At 40.7% G+C, this 17,195-nt stretch overlaps 1 protein-coding gene and 1 long non-coding RNA gene across 3 annotated transcripts in view; one reads left to right on the top strand and one right to left on the bottom strand.

Moving 5' to 3' along the window:
* The window catches only part of LOC310713492 (desmocollin-1-like), a 28,174-nt gene extending 16,717 nt beyond the window's left edge, over window positions 1–11,457 (bottom strand). For both annotated transcript variants that reach the window (XM_083517702.1, XM_083517701.1), the window contains exons 1-6: window positions 11,325–11,457; window positions 3,787–3,871; window positions 2,478–2,680; window positions 1,644–1,754; window positions 1,001–1,156; window positions 357–501 (exon numbers count right to left, since the gene is read on the bottom strand). In XM_083517702.1, coding sequence (XP_083373828.1) covers window positions 357–501; window positions 1,001–1,156; window positions 1,644–1,754; window positions 2,478–2,680; window positions 3,787–3,871; window positions 11,325–11,402 — 778 coding nt within the window. In that variant the 5' untranslated portion in view covers window positions 11,403–11,457. The remainder of the gene's footprint in view (window positions 1–356; window positions 502–1,000; window positions 1,157–1,643; window positions 1,755–2,477; window positions 2,681–3,786; window positions 3,872–11,324) is intronic.
* A 415-nt stretch (window positions 11,458–11,872) lies between these two features.
* LOC310713522 overlaps window positions 11,873–17,195 on the top strand; it is a 73,095-nt gene continuing 67,772 nt past the window's right edge. The window contains exons 1-2 of the long non-coding RNA XR_014529302.1: window positions 11,873–11,993; window positions 14,780–14,837. This is a non-coding gene — a long non-coding RNA (uncharacterized lncRNA). The remainder of the gene's footprint in view (window positions 11,994–14,779; window positions 14,838–17,195) is intronic.

Raw genomic sequence — 17,195 nt, 5'->3', positions numbered from 1 at the left:
TTAATATTAACCTACACTGGCTTAACATCTGCCATTATATAACATCCAAGTAAGAAGATTAAATATCTTAACACTGGGCCACATTCAATGACAGGCAAATAGATGTCTGATTATACATCCAGGTTTTCCTTTTTTTTTTTTCCTTCCTCTTTACTGCTCCCCCATTTGCTCCAGATGGTTTGCCAATCCTTCAGCAAAGATTTTGGGAGCACACAGAGGTCTGCAGGGAGGAGGGGAAAGAGAGCAAGTCATGTTGCACACGTGAAGGTTCATTCCACTGGTGGAAGGGCACTATTAGATTTCACTCATTGGATAAAAGTAATTGAAATGATATTATAAAATTTCTAGCTGCTTACCAGCTCTGCAGTTTTCTACAACATTAAAAGCCCAAGTAACTGGGTCAAACATTGGTGGGTTGTCATTATCATCCTCAATTCGGATTACATGTCTAAGTGGTACCTCTGGAGTATAGCCATCTAATGTCCTTGCATTGCAAATTATCTGTAAAAAAAAAGAGGGAACACTTTTAGTAGCTACCTATGTAAGGATAATTGGTTTTATTGTAATGCATTGCTATTTGCTTCTGAACAAACACAAGAACTTCCAATGTTTTACGTTTCTTATACTTTAACATTGAAAGACTGACAGGTTTACAGTTTCCATTTTACCAATAGCCATATTTCTGTAGAATTCTTAAACTCAAGTACATTTCTGTGTTTCATCAGAGAGACATCCAAACTTTTTACTTTATACATTCTTTTCCCCTGTCAAACTTCTCCATCATTAACATCTATCAGATAAAGTTCTATTCAGTATCTCAGAAAAAGCTTTGCTTAGTAAAAGCAGAACAAGGTTGCAGATCCTACCATTCCAATTCAAATACTCAAAATGAACAAAGTGTCACACTACTGATCCATTGTTTAAAACACATCATTTTATACTTACAACACATTTGGCTTCATATTATAATTGTTACAACTGACAAAGTTTGCATTCTTACCTCAAATTCTGGATACTCTTCCCGATCTATTGGGACAGTAACAAAGAGATTTCCTGTTTCCCTCTCAATATAAAAATAATTTAGTGGTGGTTGGTCGACTCCACGACCACTTATAGAATATGTGATGTTGTATTTTTGGGCTGTATCAGAAGACAGCTGTATAAAGAGAATGATGTATAAAACAGAAAAACGTAAGTCATCATACTATAGCTAGTATCTCAGAATTAAAGTATCAATTTGTCTCTTAATTTTCTGGTACCAAAGTTAGTTCAGACTCCTGAAGAACATGACAAATATTTGTTCTTTTAAAATCCTTCACCATTTATACAGGAGTGTAATTTAGTACACACTGTTTAGGCAATGAGATCATAATCACACTGAGGCAGTAAGTCCTGTTTTAATAGAACTGATTTTCAAGTGTGCTTAGGACCACTCTATCTGGTACAAATTACTCTCCAGCAACTACTTAGTCATTAACAGTATTGATATCATTGATGTTTCCTTTTTCATGTTCAAGGCTTCTCAAAAAGTCATTAGAATTATCCTAAGATCATAACTTACATAGGTTTCTTCTACTCATCTTATTCATAAAACACATTTGCTAGAGCATAGAGTGTAATCAGGCTGGTTTATTAAACGTTACCTGCTGAATTTGCATTGGGAAAGGTCCTAGTGAGTTTTCCATTATTAGGGTTGGAAGAGGACTCCATCTTCGTTTAGTTCGTCTAAGAACAGTCTCTCCTGTTTTATGAGCCTGTGTTCAGGAAATAGAAACAAACATTACTAATATATTCTAGTAATTCCTTACTTTTTCCATTCTCCTATACTGTGTTGTTCCTATTAACGTTCTCCAGCATTTCACCATGGTATCCATCTTTTTCTCCATGAATTGCTATAACATTCTGGTATGGTGATTTTTTTAGTACTTCAACCCTGCATAACTGTTTTCAGTTTTTCATGCCTCTATTTTCATTATGTTTGTGTGTGTTTTTGGAATTCTAATGTCCTTGATGAAGATAATTCCTTTTTTGCTACATCAGTTTTAACTGGGCAATAAAGAGACAAATTCAGCCCTCCTCTTTACCTGAAGCGAGAGCTTAAGTTATATGCTAAATCAAATGTTCTGTTGACAGTCAATTAAGGCCAAAAATGGACATTACAGGATTAAGGCCAAAAATGGACATTACAGGAACTGCAAAGCTGCTGTCAAAAGAAGCAGAATGATGTATCCTCCTTCTCTCTCATCCATACTGGAATGTATATATGACATAATCATAATGTTCTCACTCCTTTTCAATGGCTGAAGTTTGCTTGCAGGGGCAAGGAAACTTCCAGTGCAGTTCTGTCATGTCAAGCATTACTTCTCCCCGCCCTAAAACCCCACCTCTTTTTCAGTACCTATAACATCTATATTTGCCTAACGAGGAAGATAACTGAAATGTACTTTGATCAAAAAAAAAAATTGCATGTCACTTACCTTTTTTGGATGTGATAGCAAATTGACATGTATTTTCTTTTGCAGATGACCTTGCAAGTCATTAAGCGATACGGTAAAAGCTTTCTTCTCAGAAGACAAAGAAACAGCATTTGTTGTATATACAGAACCATCTTCTAGTACTATGAAATCAGGATCACTTGAACTGATCAGGTCAGATGTCCTAAGATACTGTCTCAGATTTACTGTAAAACAAAACAAAAACAGTAAAAACTGTAAACCAAGAAACAAAGCAGCAAAGAACAACTCCCAATTTCGTGTCCTAAATTTATATTTGCATGCTTACAATTTTAAAATTTGTACATAGTTGCAGTGTCAGGGTAAAGTTTCTAGAGCATGATCATGACACTCTAGTATGAATCTAATAAGTCGATCTTATCCACCCAGAGCCTTCACAACTGGGGGAAAAGGCTATGACTCAAACTAAGAACAATTAAATGAACAAATAGTGAATGGATAAATAAACTGGTTACAGATGAGAATGAGATGCAAAATCCAAAAACTTATTTAATAGTTTTGTTGGTTATAGATTCAAAAGAAAGCTTTATTTACAATCAATAATGAAATACATATCCCATGCTGCCTAATGCGTGGCAGAGTGCAGCACAACTAGAGGCAGTTCATCTGCTTCAACTGTAAGGGCAGAGGAGCCCTCTTGCACTCTTCTATCATTTTCTGGGGATGGGTTTAGGGCAGGGGTGTTTAGTATGCTTAGGGGGCATGTCAAGAGAGCAGAAATGCATGTGATCCTTCAGGTTCAATACTTCTACTTGTCTACCCCTTACACCACCACCCTTTCTGGCTCCACTGATGTCTGAGCCCTGACACTGACTCAATGAAGTTTTCACAGTGGTGTGGGTGGGGGAATCTAGCATCTGATCTCCTTCTCCAAGGTCAGAGCGCTCTCTCTGCCTTCAGAAAGTGAGATCCAATGTTTCCTATGACCCCATGGGCACCCTCCTAAGGACCATAAGATTTCAGCATAGCAGCACAATCCAATGCATATTTATTTGAAAGGAACCCCATTCAGTTGGGGTTTGCTGCCCATTAAGTGTGTCCAGGATTGAAGGAACCCCATTCAGTTGGGGCTTGCTGCCCATTAAGTGTATCCAGGATTAAAGTTGTAAGCTTATGCTATACTGTAAATAAGCATAAGCCCCACTGAACACAGATAGGCTTCCAAAATAATGTGCATTGGAGTGCGCTATAAATATGAGATGGGTTGCAGGGAGAAGAAAACAGAACATCATTGTGAAAGCAACAGAAAGAGGCTCTAGTAATTGTTACTCACATCTGCCAATTAATGTTCCTGCTTCTAGTTTGGAAGGCACGTTAAAAGTCACTTTCTTGCTAGCTTCACAAAATAAACTTAGTACCTGAGGAGTAAAAGAATCACATTATTATTTTTTGTTATTTTTGTATATACAGAACTATAAACAATAGGCCAAAATATAGCATAGTGATCTAACCTTATCCATGAATTAGATTGTAATATTCCTTAATATGACTGAAATTTGCACATATACATTTCCAGGTTCCCCCATTAAGAATGGTTGACAAGCCTTCATACTATTTGATGTCAATATGAGGAAGGATTTGAGATTATTTTGATGCAACAACATCTAGGCCATATTGCACTGTTATGTGCACAAGATGCATTTCAGTAAGCCATCTATAAGGTTATGTTCTGTTGATAAAGCATCTTCTGGTCAGCAAACCAGAGGAAATTGGCAGCAAACCAGAAAATTGACACATTAATTAATGTATTCACCCAGAAAATGAAGTTAGGCTCATGTGGTGCCAATCAGATGGCTGGATTTAGAGACAAGTTTTGACAAGCAGATAAAAAGATATTTGACAGAGGGAAGTGCTGCAAAGCAGCAACACTATTAGGCCCTCTCTCTTCAGAAGGAACTGCTGGAATGTTAATGACATGCAATTCTTGAGAAGTGCTCTTTTAGGGAAGTATTTATGATGGGAATACTGATTTTGAATTCAAAGTCTGTTGTTCCAACTGTCTCACAGCTCTTGGCACTGTACCATTGATTTAGCTTGGGGAGGGAGAATCACTAAATGGGAATCTTAGTTGCAAGGTGAGTTGCCATCTTGGCAGCTTGGGCAACCAAATTTAATTCCAGCATGCCCAGGAACCCAGCAAAAACAACATGACATTTCTCTAGGCAGTCTTCAAATGGGAAAAAAGACAAAAAAATAACAGATGTTAGCTATAGCTGAATGAGCCTGTGGCTGGAATTAACCATGGGAATTAGTTCAGAGATATGTGGGAATCAATGAGATTTCAAAACGTTCCACAAATTGTTGCATATAGTCTGTACCAAGGCTATAAGGAGTTGAGGTGTAATATGCTCCAATGCTCAATTTAATTCCCCAATAAGCAGGATATAGTTTCTTCAGTGCAAACAGCTTTGCAGAACTGTACATTATGGAGCCCCAAATCTAGTCTGGAGTAGATCAACACCCTGTAGATTTGCAGTATATGTGTAGTCTGTTCCTGAAGTGGTTGAAGAATGCAAAACAGGACATTCAGTGCCTTCATGTATAACACCTTTAGGAAGTTAATGTGCAGTAAGAATGTGAGCTTCTTGTTCAACCCTAGATACATACACTCTGAAACTACTAGGAATGAAACTACTAGGAATTTCAATGTAACTTCAGGATGTAAGCTACACCTTCAGCAAAAGTACAAACAAATTATTTTTGTTTGATAAAGGTATAGTCACAAAGTACAGCTGATTGGTATACACCAATATAGAGAGTGAGTGAGAGCGGGAAGCTTGTTGTTGTTATCTTTCATTAAGCCATGTAACAAAGGACCTAAAGAACATCTGGAAATTACCTGCATAAAGGCAACTGCATGCTATATGATATATCACACTGCAACAAATCTTTACAGAGAAGACAAACACACTGAACACTACCTTGAGGGTCACTTTTCTCCCACTTGAAAGTCAAAACTAACGTGAACCTGGAATGCACATTTCCTCAAAAGGATCTGTATGAAGATGAGGAGATTGCTTCTTAATCCAAAATTATAAGACTTTCTGATGATTTCATATTTCATAAGCCTTTCCTTCTTTTTTTTAAGTGAACTATCAGTTGATCTGGTTTCCAGCTTAATCAGGTGATAAGTGTCTGCAGAAACTATATTGCGTATTTGCCAGTATGTTGTTGGGTTCATGAATGCTGATCATGCATTTCAGAAGCTTGCAAACACGGCATGTCAAAGCAACAGGTGGATATACTAGGCTCTTAGGATTTAAACCACGCTTCAAAGGAGGTACTTTGGTGATAGTCTATATATAACAAATCTAGATACACATGATCTGGTTATAGAGGGTCAGCAGCAGATCAAACCCATCTTGAGGCAGTTGTCATCCAGCCCTACCGCCATGTTATCAGATGAGTGTGGTGCCACTTACAGTAAGAAGGGCTCATTGGCTCATATATATATATGTAAATACAAATTGAAGAAGCTTCTGTCCTATGTTCAACAGGCAAGAATTCAGCTTGGTAGTTAAGAAAACACACCTTCTAAGATTCTTTCCATTATGATACCGATGGGGAACCTATGAATACAGCGCCCAGAAGTTTTCAGAAATTTATTCCTAATAGCTTTGAGGCTAACGGCACTGGCAATTCCTAATATTGGAACCCTCACCATATGCCCCCTTTCACTGGAATCAGCTGATCCCCTAAATCAAGGAGTCTCCAAAAAAACACACACACAAATAAATGTTTTCAATTATTCCTCTCCTCTTCTTATTATTTTGACATCAGTAGACATTGCTTTACTGGAGCAACTAATGAAAGGTTTGGCGTTACTAGACGCATCTCTGAGCATATCATTCTTTTCAAGTGGAGATTTCATTTGATGAGGAACAGATTCCACTGCAACCTCTTCAGTGCCTGAGGATTGTGCCATTGCTACATGGCTAGGAGAAGCTTTGGAGGGAGCCAGCACATGGGGCTCGAGGAAATAAATCTTCACCTGTTGGGATATTTTTCAGTCTACCGTTTAACACAGAAGCATTACTCTCATGGTTCCTCTCCATAGTGACTTTGCCCTCTGTAGGAAAGCTGTTAAGCATCATGTTGTATTAAGTCCATAAGACCAAACTGAGAAACACTGTGATTGCAATTTGTTTTAAAAGTATTTTTAATGTTGTGTTTTAAATTGTTGTGACCTTCCCTGGGAACATATAATAGAGACATAAAAAGATAATAAATTAATAATAATAAAATGGCAGATATAACAGAATCTGATAACAGGGGCATAAAAGGAGACTACTTGATAAATTGAACACCTACAGAGTCACAATCACAGAGTATCAAATGTATCTGCTGCAGTAGATTTATCTATATGTACAATTATTATTATTATTATTTAGATTTTTACCCCATCCTTCCATGGTGCTCAGGGCAAATTATAAATAATGGTAATTCACATGGAACTACAGTGGTACCTCGGGTTACATACACTTCGGGTTACTTACGCTTCAGGTTACAGACTCCGCTAACCCAGAAATAGTACCTCGTGTTAAGAACTTTGCTTCAGGATGAGAACAGAAATTGTGCTCCGGCGGCGCGGCGGCAGGGGGAGGCCCCATTAGCTAAAGTGCCGCTTCAGGTTAAGAACAGTTTCAGGTTAAGAATGAACCTCCGGAACGAATTATGTACTTAACCCGAGGTACCACTGTACTAGTATTTGGGCGTGGGAAGGAGGGATGCAAGAGAATACAGATTAGGAGCACTCCCTTTATCAAGCAGCAAGAAAGTGAAAGTGAGGTAATTAAAAGGTATGACTGGGTTTCTAACAAAAGTGCCCAGGAAAATAGTGTGTAGATTTAAGACCAATTACCAATTTAAATGTAAAATGGATTAAAGTTTTTAAGAACAAAAGAGTTGACATTTTTCCCGCATTCCAGTTTTCCATTACTGTCTTATACTTTTACAAAAGTCTAATGACGTCACGTTGCTTCATTATTTCTACTCTGGAATAAGTGGGTTTATGATTGTTGCAAAAGATTGTTAAAGGCACTACAAATGGTCTTGGAATTACAGGAGTGTTAATAAATTCAGTATGAGTAAGTCAAAGAGAATACGTCACACCAAACAATAACCAGTTAAAGTTAGTGTAGAGTTGTCTTATTGAAAGCAATTCATGTCAATTTGAGAATCAAGTGTTTCATATATGCAGCACAGTTCCATTCTTCCTAGCTATGTTTAAAGAACATTAAGAATAAGAGAGAAAATAGCCATGTGCTTCTATGCATGGCCTTTTAGAAGGAAGTCCTACTGAATTCCATGGGTTTTACTCAGAGTGTGTATAGTAGGATTGCAGTCTAAAAATCACTTTGCAGATTTTATTTGTATATTACAATTCAGGTAACACATTCAGCACACTTTCAAACTGGTTTAAACACATGCAAACATTCTAAACATTCACAGAATTACCAGTGCCAGGGATGGGATTTACAGAGCTCTGTTTTGTAAATCAAATACTTTAACTTATTGTTTTATTTGTGAAGTTCCTATTTTCATCCAAAAAAAGATAGCAAACTTTTTCTGAAGTGTTTGCATTTTAGAACAATGGAATTCTGTTCAATAAGATAGGATTTATTTATTTTAAAGTATTGTGTCACAATGAAAGCATTATAAAAATGGGACTTGGGTGGTATGTAGAAATCTTATGATTTCAATGGGATTCAAACATATTGAACACCCTGTTCCTAAACACCTTGTTTGAAAACAAGGTACAATTATATCAGCAGGCCTTATAAGTAATACTGTATCTATAATTGTGAAGTACTTCGATGGAAGAGTGCAAGTTTCTCTATACTGCAATATTAATTGAAACAAGTGGGTTCCATGGAAGTCAATTTGATACACTGTCAACTAATTCACATAGGAGTGAGTGTAAGCAGTTACTATACATTAGATATTCCAAAAATAAATAATGAAATTAATGCTGTAAAGGCTAGAGTGCAGATTGAATACCATCAGTAGCAGAGGACATTTTAAAAAAAAGCAAGCAGGAAAAGTCCATTGAAGGGGAAGTAAAACCAATCAATTAGGAAATTAAATTACTTGCTATTTCTGGCCACAAATGGCAAGCTAGAAGAGCCACCAATTAATAGTTATATTATTATTATTAATGTATTGAAGCCAAGGGGCAAGTGAACTATTTGCGTCTTGAAACGAAAATCTGGTAAACGTGCAGGCTCTCAAAATGAATCTGAGCAGCACTCTGGTTGTGCTTTTGTATGGATTACAGAATTAGGTTGACGGCTTTGAAATAAATTAGAATGTTGATTTAATTAGTTTTTAAAGATATCAAAAATAATCCAGAGTGGGACTTAGTCTGAAGCAAATGTGCACATGACTACAGTCATTACTCCAAATTTTTTGATGTTAAGGAATGATACAAACAATTGTGAGAGAAAATTCCGAACAGTAACTCAATACAGTAAGGTACTGGGAGCCACAGAAAGGCTATGGGGTCTATAAAGATCTCAGTAACAAAGGAAGCCCAGTGTTTTCCATAAGTCTAGCATGATACTGGACAAAGGAAGATTATTTTAAAGTAAGGTACATTTCTTAAAATAAAACTGATATAGAGACTCTGGGCTGTGTAAATGAGCCTATTCATATTAACGGGACTATTGCTTACAAAGGATTAGAAGCTCAAATTTCAACCAACATGTCTATGTCTGCACAATCGCTAGTTTTTATAGATTTTAAAAAGGATGTTCACACTGTTAATCATGTTCCCCATTTGTGGGTTGGATCCAGACAAGCATACAGGCAAAGCAGGCCTATTGAAACCAAGGGGACAAGTTAGCCGTGGCTTTTATTTCAATGGGTCTACTCCCAGCATGACTAAATCTGGACCCAACCCATTGTCTGTATTTGACAAAGGGTTGGTAATTTAAATAAGCTTCTTTTTTTCTACTAGGCAGCCAGCACTTTGGACAGCTTTAAAGGGGAATTGGACAAATTCAAGAAGGCTATACCCATCAATGTCTTCTAGTCATGATTTCCGTGTGCTCCTCCAGCATTGTATGATATGTGACACCACCGTCTGGGGAGCAGGGTACTGCCTCATGTCCTGCTTGTGGGTTTCCCATAGGTGCATCTGGTTGGCCACTGTGAGAACTAGAAGGGGACATTGGCCTGATCCAACAGAGCTCTTATGTTCTTAGATGCAACCTTAGAATTATTATTTGAAACATGCAAATCAAATTCACTGCAATAAGAGTGTACTGCAGCTGTTATTTCCTACAAGACTGACAAGGGGGGGGGGGATATTTCCAATCTCCTATTTGCTTACAGCTTTTCTGGTAAACATAAACCCATTGGCTACAGAAGCCAAACTCAGAGAACAACAATAGTTTACTGATAGCAAATGGCTAGAAAATTGTTATTTTTTATTAAATCTGTATACAGTCCTATACCTGCAGGTCTCAGGGCAGTTACAACATAAAATCACAATATGAAAACACAAAATACAGTGGTACCTCGGGTTAAGTACTTAATTCGTTCCAGAGGTCCGTACTTAACCTGAAACTATTCTTAACCTGAAGCACCACTTTAGCTAATGGGGCCTCCTGCTGCTGCTGCGCTGCCAGAGCACGATTTCTGTTCTCATCCTGAAGCAAAGTTCTTAACCTGAAGCAATATTTCTGCGTTAGCGGAGTCTGTAACCTGAAGGGTATGTAACCTGAAGTGTATATAACCCGAGGTACCACTGTACATAATAAAAAAGAAAAGCAACCTAAAAGTCCCCTCCTCCCAGTCTCAAATAATCCGTTTCAAATACAGCAGAGAAATTAGGGAAAAGAGGTACTGAATTTCCTGTGCCTCTAGAGAGTTTTGCCCCCACTTCAGGACTTCTTCCAGGCAAATATATTCCCAAGTCTAATACTGATATGTAAGCACGCAGATTAAACATCTCACAGGTATAATAAGCATGCCGTCAATTCTAAACCAGCACATTTCCTTTTCAAAGTGGGAACCATCCCGGGGAAGACTAAGGCAGATCAAAGGCGCGAGATAATAAGGGCAGGGCGAAACCCGCAGAGCACACAAACGCCACTTAGCCAAGGCGCGTCGCCGATTTTAAGAAGCCTGTCCCACGGTATATTCCATCGGATCCTAACTCTCCCCACCCCCCCAAAAAAACCCCCACAGCAAATTGCAGGACGAAACTGCCACCCTGAACGCCCCTGAAGTCACCGTGTGAAAAAAAAAAGCTACTTGAAAAAAAACTGAGCTCACTTCCGAGTACACGCGTCTCTCCTTTTTTAAAGGAGTCCATGCATTTTCTCTCCTCGCCACAGCACAATGAAGTCTCCCCATTCCCACTTTTAAAAACTTCAGAGTTTCGCAACTCCTACGAGGAACCCCCCCCCCATTTTCTCTCTCTCTCTGCGAATATGCAAGTCGGAATCTGGGGAGGGGAAGCTTCTCCCAGCTTCGAGCCGGTTTCGAAAGCCTAAGAACGAAAAATTACTTTTCGGTGTGCGCAAATAGCATAAAGAGTCCGGCTTTTTGTTTCTTCCGAAGAGGCGTCCCTGGAAAATCCAGGTGGGCGCTGCCCCCCCCCCCGCTCCCCGCCACAGCAGCGCCTCCCGCCCAAGAGCACGTCCGCCAGGCCGAACCCAACGAACTTCGCCCCGCAAGTTCCCACTTCGGCGCCGTTACCTGTCGCCGCCGCCCAGACTTCCCGCGCCTCTCTCCCTTCAGCCCACCCTCTGCCTCCCTTCTCCCGCTCCACAAGGCGCGACTCCTACTACTACTACTACTCACCAGGAGGCCGACGAAGACCCGGAGGCCGGCGTCCGTCCACCAGCCCCCCCTGCGCCGCGCTCTCGCTAGCGGGGCCATGCTGCAGCCGGATTGGGGTCGCGCGCGCGAGCGAGTGAAGGTGGGCTCGGCGGGAAAAAGAGACCAGCGGAAACGGCGGCGCGCGCGCGCTGGACGAGAGACCAGGTGAGTCTGAGGCGAAACCGCCTGTCTCCACAGCAGGAGCTGCAAGGGTGGTGGCGGCAGCGATAGTGGATCAGCAGAGAGGCGGAGACGGTTGTTTTCTCCTACTCGGGTGATTTTTTTTGATTTTTTTTTGTCCTTCTTCTGTTAACTCAAGTCTCCTCCCGTCCGCTGGAGGATTTGCCTCCGAGCGAGGGTGTGGGGCGAGGCGAAGGGAGGCGAGTTTACCTCAGCGGCTCTTCTGAGCGAGCACCTTTAATTAAGTTTCCTTTTCTCTCTCTCTCCCTCCTCCCTCTTTCCCCTCGCCCCGCCCCGCTTTCTTTCTTTCTACTCGGCCAGGGAGTGGAGCGGGAGACACCCTGGTTGGCCCCGACCCCGCCCCGCTGCTGGGCAGATAGGAGATGCGCGGAGGATTAACACGCTCCTTTCCCTGCTGCTTCGCCACTGACTGTGTCCGGAGAGCGAGACTCGCGCGCAGGCAGGGCAAAGGTGCGAGGCGGGCCGCGACGTCACGGCCTCTGTCTTCAGGTTGCCCTGGACGTCCAGGGCCGCCTCTCCAGGCAAGCCCGGGCTGCTTCCATGGGCGTCTGGGAAACCAGCAGAGCCTCCCACCAGGGGAGACCCTGCAGACGCCGGCGCCCTCGCCCACACTCAGATCAGGAGTTCACATAGCTGTCTTTAAAAACAAACACCTCGTTCTGAACAGGGAAAAAGTCCCTACGAAGTCTAGTTTCGCTTTTCTAGACCCGCTTTCAATGCGTCCATTCCTCTCTCTCTCTCTCTGCTTTCGCAGGCCAAAGCGACGTCCTGCAGCCGCGCCCTCTTTTCTCTCATGGTGCACAGGTTGCTGAGCAGAGAGCATGCACATCTGCGCCTGGCTTATTTTCTGTTCTTAATAACAGAATTATTTGTAAACGTGGATTGAGTAGTACTAAACAGGATTACTCTCATAACAGACGAGCATAGGCGCCTTTAAAACATTTTGTCCAGTACAGACGGGATCTTTTTTAGTGAGGCGAAAGAAACACAATAAAGAAAAATGTGGGTACCCACAGAGAAGCACCTTTCGGGGTGGCAGAACACTACCTGATTTATTAGGAAATGTTTTAGCATTTGGGAATGTTGCACAAGCATGCATTCTGAATGGTATGGAGAAGTGTATGTTATACTGTAATCTGGAAACATTTTTAAGGGATTCTGCCTATATTCTATACCACAGCTCACTTTTTTAGATTACTAATTAACCGACCACCACTGTTTACTTCTGTTAATACAAGTATACTTATTGTTTTTTTCCTGATTGCATGGAAAGGCAAACCAGTTGCTGCAGAAGAAAATAGCTATTACTGAGCAATCATAAATTGTCAGATTCCTGGGTTGTGAAATACCAGCTACTATGACGGGAAAAAAGTTTTCAGGGCGATCCTCTGACACTGCAGTCTTTAGCATACAATAGGTGTCATATTTTGCACAACAGGACAGTTCAAATTGTATTTCACAATGAGACTATCCAGTGTTGGTGTGAATGTGTGTGTGAAAGAGAGAGAGAGAGAGAGAGAGAGAGAGAGAGAGAAAATAAAGGAGCAATGTGATTATGTGTACGAGAAAGAATAAATGGATAGATAAAATACGGTAATGAATAGAAGAGAGGAAGGAACTAAGCAGAGGCTGGAGGACCCAAAGGGAGGCAGGTGTTTGTGTGTGTGTGACAGAGAGAGAGAGCGCGCACACAGTGAATTAATGAGAAAAAGATGAAGGGTGAGTGGAAGAGAACCCCAAAGGGAGGTAGGAAGGCTGGCCAGTAGGGTTTGGGAAAGCCTATGTATGAGAGCTCCTGCCAACCTAGCAGTTCGAAAGCACGTCAAAGCGCAAGTAGATGAATAGTTACCGCTCCTGCGGGAAGGTAAACAGTGTTTACCTTTACCTATGTGTGAGAGAGGGAGGAGACAGATGGATGGAGAGAAAGGGGGTGCATAGTCTCTGATCTATATAGCCCCTGACCTCTTTCCTCTGAAGGAATGTGATTTTCAACTACAATAAGGTTGCCCACCACCCAGAATTTTGAATTGACAATAATGCTAATACAATGAGAGGTGCCATATTCCCCCAGTTGGGGCAGGTCCATATTTAAAATAGATGTTGCCTATTCCATATCATCACAGCCCTGTCAGAACAGGATGGCCAATAATGCAAACCTGTAAGGCCATCTAAAGATGGCTATTTCACCCAAATAAGATTATCCAGATCTGAGTTAAATTGGAGTTACGGTACCATAAGAGGTTCATGTTAACACATACAGTGGGAATTAACCATAGAAATGAGACAAATACTATTGATTATCAAAGGATTATAGGGATTATAGAGGAAGGTATTTGACCCCTCTTATAGTTCTGTTGGGAACTCTCTGTGTGTATGTGTGTATTTGCACTTGCCCACCATTATGCAGTAGTTTGCATAGCTGGTAAGAGATGGCGATGCAAACTACAGTGTGTGTGACAAGAAGCAGTGGGTGGCCAGCCATGGGGAGCTGCAGAGGGGCAGCAAGAATATGCAGCTGCTGACTCCTCCACTTTCCAGGGTCAGCAGCCCTGCCCCTAGGATCCAGATCCTCAAGCAGGCTGGTACCACTACTGACTGCCCTCATCCTCTGCAGCTGGCCACCAGTTAGCACCAGTTAGTAGTATGAGGAGTGGCATGGGAAGTAAAAAGATGCCCATAAGCATTGGCCAGCCTCATGATCCATAGTGGCACGAGGTGGAAAAGGACAAAGTGGCAGCCAGCCAGACTCAGGATCCATAGTGTCAGGAACAGCACGAGGTGCTAAGGAGAAGGTCTCAGCTCCCCTGCACTGATCCTTCCAATTGATGCCTGGTGTTGAAATGTTCAGTGTGGGGTGGGCTTGCAAAATGCAAGCTTTCTCACTTTCCACTTGGGCAGCAGCAGGGGGAAGGAACACAGTTGCTGTGGGAAGCAGGAGAAGGAAGCAGGGGGTGATTCAGAACCTGGGAGGGGGTTGATGAGTTTAGCGACCAAGGGCACAGCCATGTGTGTGCATGTGCATAGAGTATTATGTTTGTAGCATTTTAATGGCATTTCGTATATGGCTGATAAAACTGCCATAGGCTTCAACTTCCATATATTAAGGCATGAAAATGAAAAGGATGAAGTAAAATGTTAATGAATAAATTAACATGCTTTGGAAGACACGGCGGGAGGTGATGCAGGTGTGTTTGTGTGTGTTTTTAACTAAATCATCTTTTTTTATTCAATACTAGACTCAGACTAGACCAAGAGAAGCAGGTTTTCAAGTTATATTGGATGCATGTGAAATAGGTAAGGCATGATACTTCCAATATTGTAATTCTACATTACTTCTTACTTTTTATTTTAAAAATATCTATGATTGTTAATTTATCTGAATATATATTGCTCACTGAAGATACAAGGACTAAAGTTTTCAGTCTCCATGTACGTGCAGATGTTTATATGTTTTTAGTGTTACTATTGATTCTGCGGTCTGTTTGCTGTTTGATATATATATATATAGATATATATAAAACACTATAATTTCTTCAGAGTTCAGTACATATTTCGTTTGTGTTCTTTTACTGCCATTTAAACAAGAATTTAGAATGCTTACCATACTCAAAACTGGTACTTATATGCCTGTTTTTTTTATTTCTGAATTTAACTTTCTCCTTTGTGGGGATATTGTTGAAAGATTCCCTTTTATTTAGAAGGTAGACCCATATCCAAAATGAAAACCGAATAACCAATGTACAAATAAATAAAGTCCTGCCTAAGAGATTTGCACCACTTCTTATTTCTCTTTTTATTTATGGTTATCCCATCCATGTAGATGACACACAACTTGTATTTTGTTTTGAGAATAATTACCCATAATAACCTATGTGCTATTCAGTTATTATTCACACTTTAGACCCTATGACCGAATAGACACAGTGATTTTATAGCACATTCCTTTTTGTCCTGTCCTGATGAACCATATAGGAATCACATTCCATATAGGAATAGTTGCACTAGAAAGGAGTTGCACTAATGTATCTGCAGAACAATCTATGATCTGTTGTGCTATTATTTTCAATCCCATTATTAAGTACCAGTCAACCACCTGTTATTAATGCAAATGTGGTATGGGTGGGAAGCTTCGGAGTATGCATAGTGTTGCCTGAGCACTATTATATTGGGCATGGATGCAATGTCATAACTGTGGGGTAGCCAGCAAAGGGCAGAGGCAGTTATTGCAAGGGAAGACCTGCACTTGGGTCCTGCTTGCCTGCTTCCTATAGGCATCTGGTTGGCCACCATAGGAACAGGATGCTGGACTAGATAGGCCTTTAGCCTCACCCAACAACATTCTTCTTATGATCTTATGAGGCGCTTCAGCCACTGCAGCAATAATTGTTCCTTATTTTAAACAATTATTTGCTGGTTCAGGGTTGTGGTTTTGTGAGCCCAAGGGTTTTTCCCTCAGAGAGAAGCCACCCATTCCACATGGCAAACTGCTTTTGAAATTGGGGTTTTCAAAGCTAATTTATGATATCACATAGGAGTCACTGCTAAGAACATAGAAGAATTACTACCTGAATAAAATTTGTGTACATGTTGTATCCAATTCTGCCTGCGTACATGGTGCTGTTGTCACTGAGATATATAACAAAGTGTCTTTAACAATATTTCATTGCAATGTTTTTCCAGTAGCTTGTAAGTCTTTCGATTGTATACATTTTTTTCAAAGTATTGTTGCAATTTCTCTGTAACCACAGTCAGTGCTTAAAAAGTAAACCCCTTTCATAATTGTTCTCCTAAAACAATACAGTGGTACCTCGGGTTAAGAACTTAATTCGTTCCGGAGGTCCGTTCTTAACCTGAAACTGTTCTTAACCTGAAGTACCACTTTAGCTAATGGGGCCTCCTGCTGCCGCTGCGCCGCTGCCGCACGATTACTGTTCTCATCCTGAAGCAAAGTTCTTAACCTGAGGTACTATTTCTGGGTTAGCGGAGTCTGTAACCTGAAGCATATGTAACCGCTGCAAATTGAGAACATAAATTATAGGCATCTCAGAAATCACTGGAAATTATCTGTCTTATATTCTCACATTTACAATGATGGAAGAGACTAACAGTGAAAATCCTGTATGTTTCAACTCGGACATTGAGTCAACAGAGCTTATTGACAGGAAAGAGGATACTGTATTGACTTGCAGCCTAAAAGTCTGTACAATGCAACCTGTAAGACATGACCAATCATAAATGGCAACTATCACATATCAGTTTCTGCAGCCATGATGCCTGGGGGAGAGAGGGTGTTACAGGAAAAGAGTCACAAAAGCTTGTGTGCTGTAGTGGCTGACTTGTTGGGTTTGAATGTGGAAAACTCCATAATAAATCCTGACTTGGCTAGGAAGTGCACTTGATGGCCTTTGGTAAACCATTACCTTCCAAATTTATCTCTCTTTAAGGGTTCTTATTAGGTTATAAACACTTTGGATGATGAGTAATATACAAGCATGAGAAGAAAGAGGTGACTACATACTATAATGACTGTCCAACACTGTGGTGGTTTTGCACTATGGTTGCTGTGTTAATTGTTTGGGTGACAACAGGGACATTTAGATAGCTGCTCACCTGGAAAGCTTAGGTGTATGTGTAAAACGGTGCTGAATAAGC

Source organism: Podarcis liolepis (genome assembly GCF_965112155.1).
Source record: "Podarcis liolepis genome assembly, chromosome: 8".
NCBI lineage: Eukaryota > Metazoa > Chordata > Lepidosauria > Squamata > Lacertidae > Podarcis > Podarcis liolepis.
The sequence above is the reverse complement of the archived record's forward strand: the minus strand, read 5'-3'. Positions and strand labels throughout refer to the sequence as shown.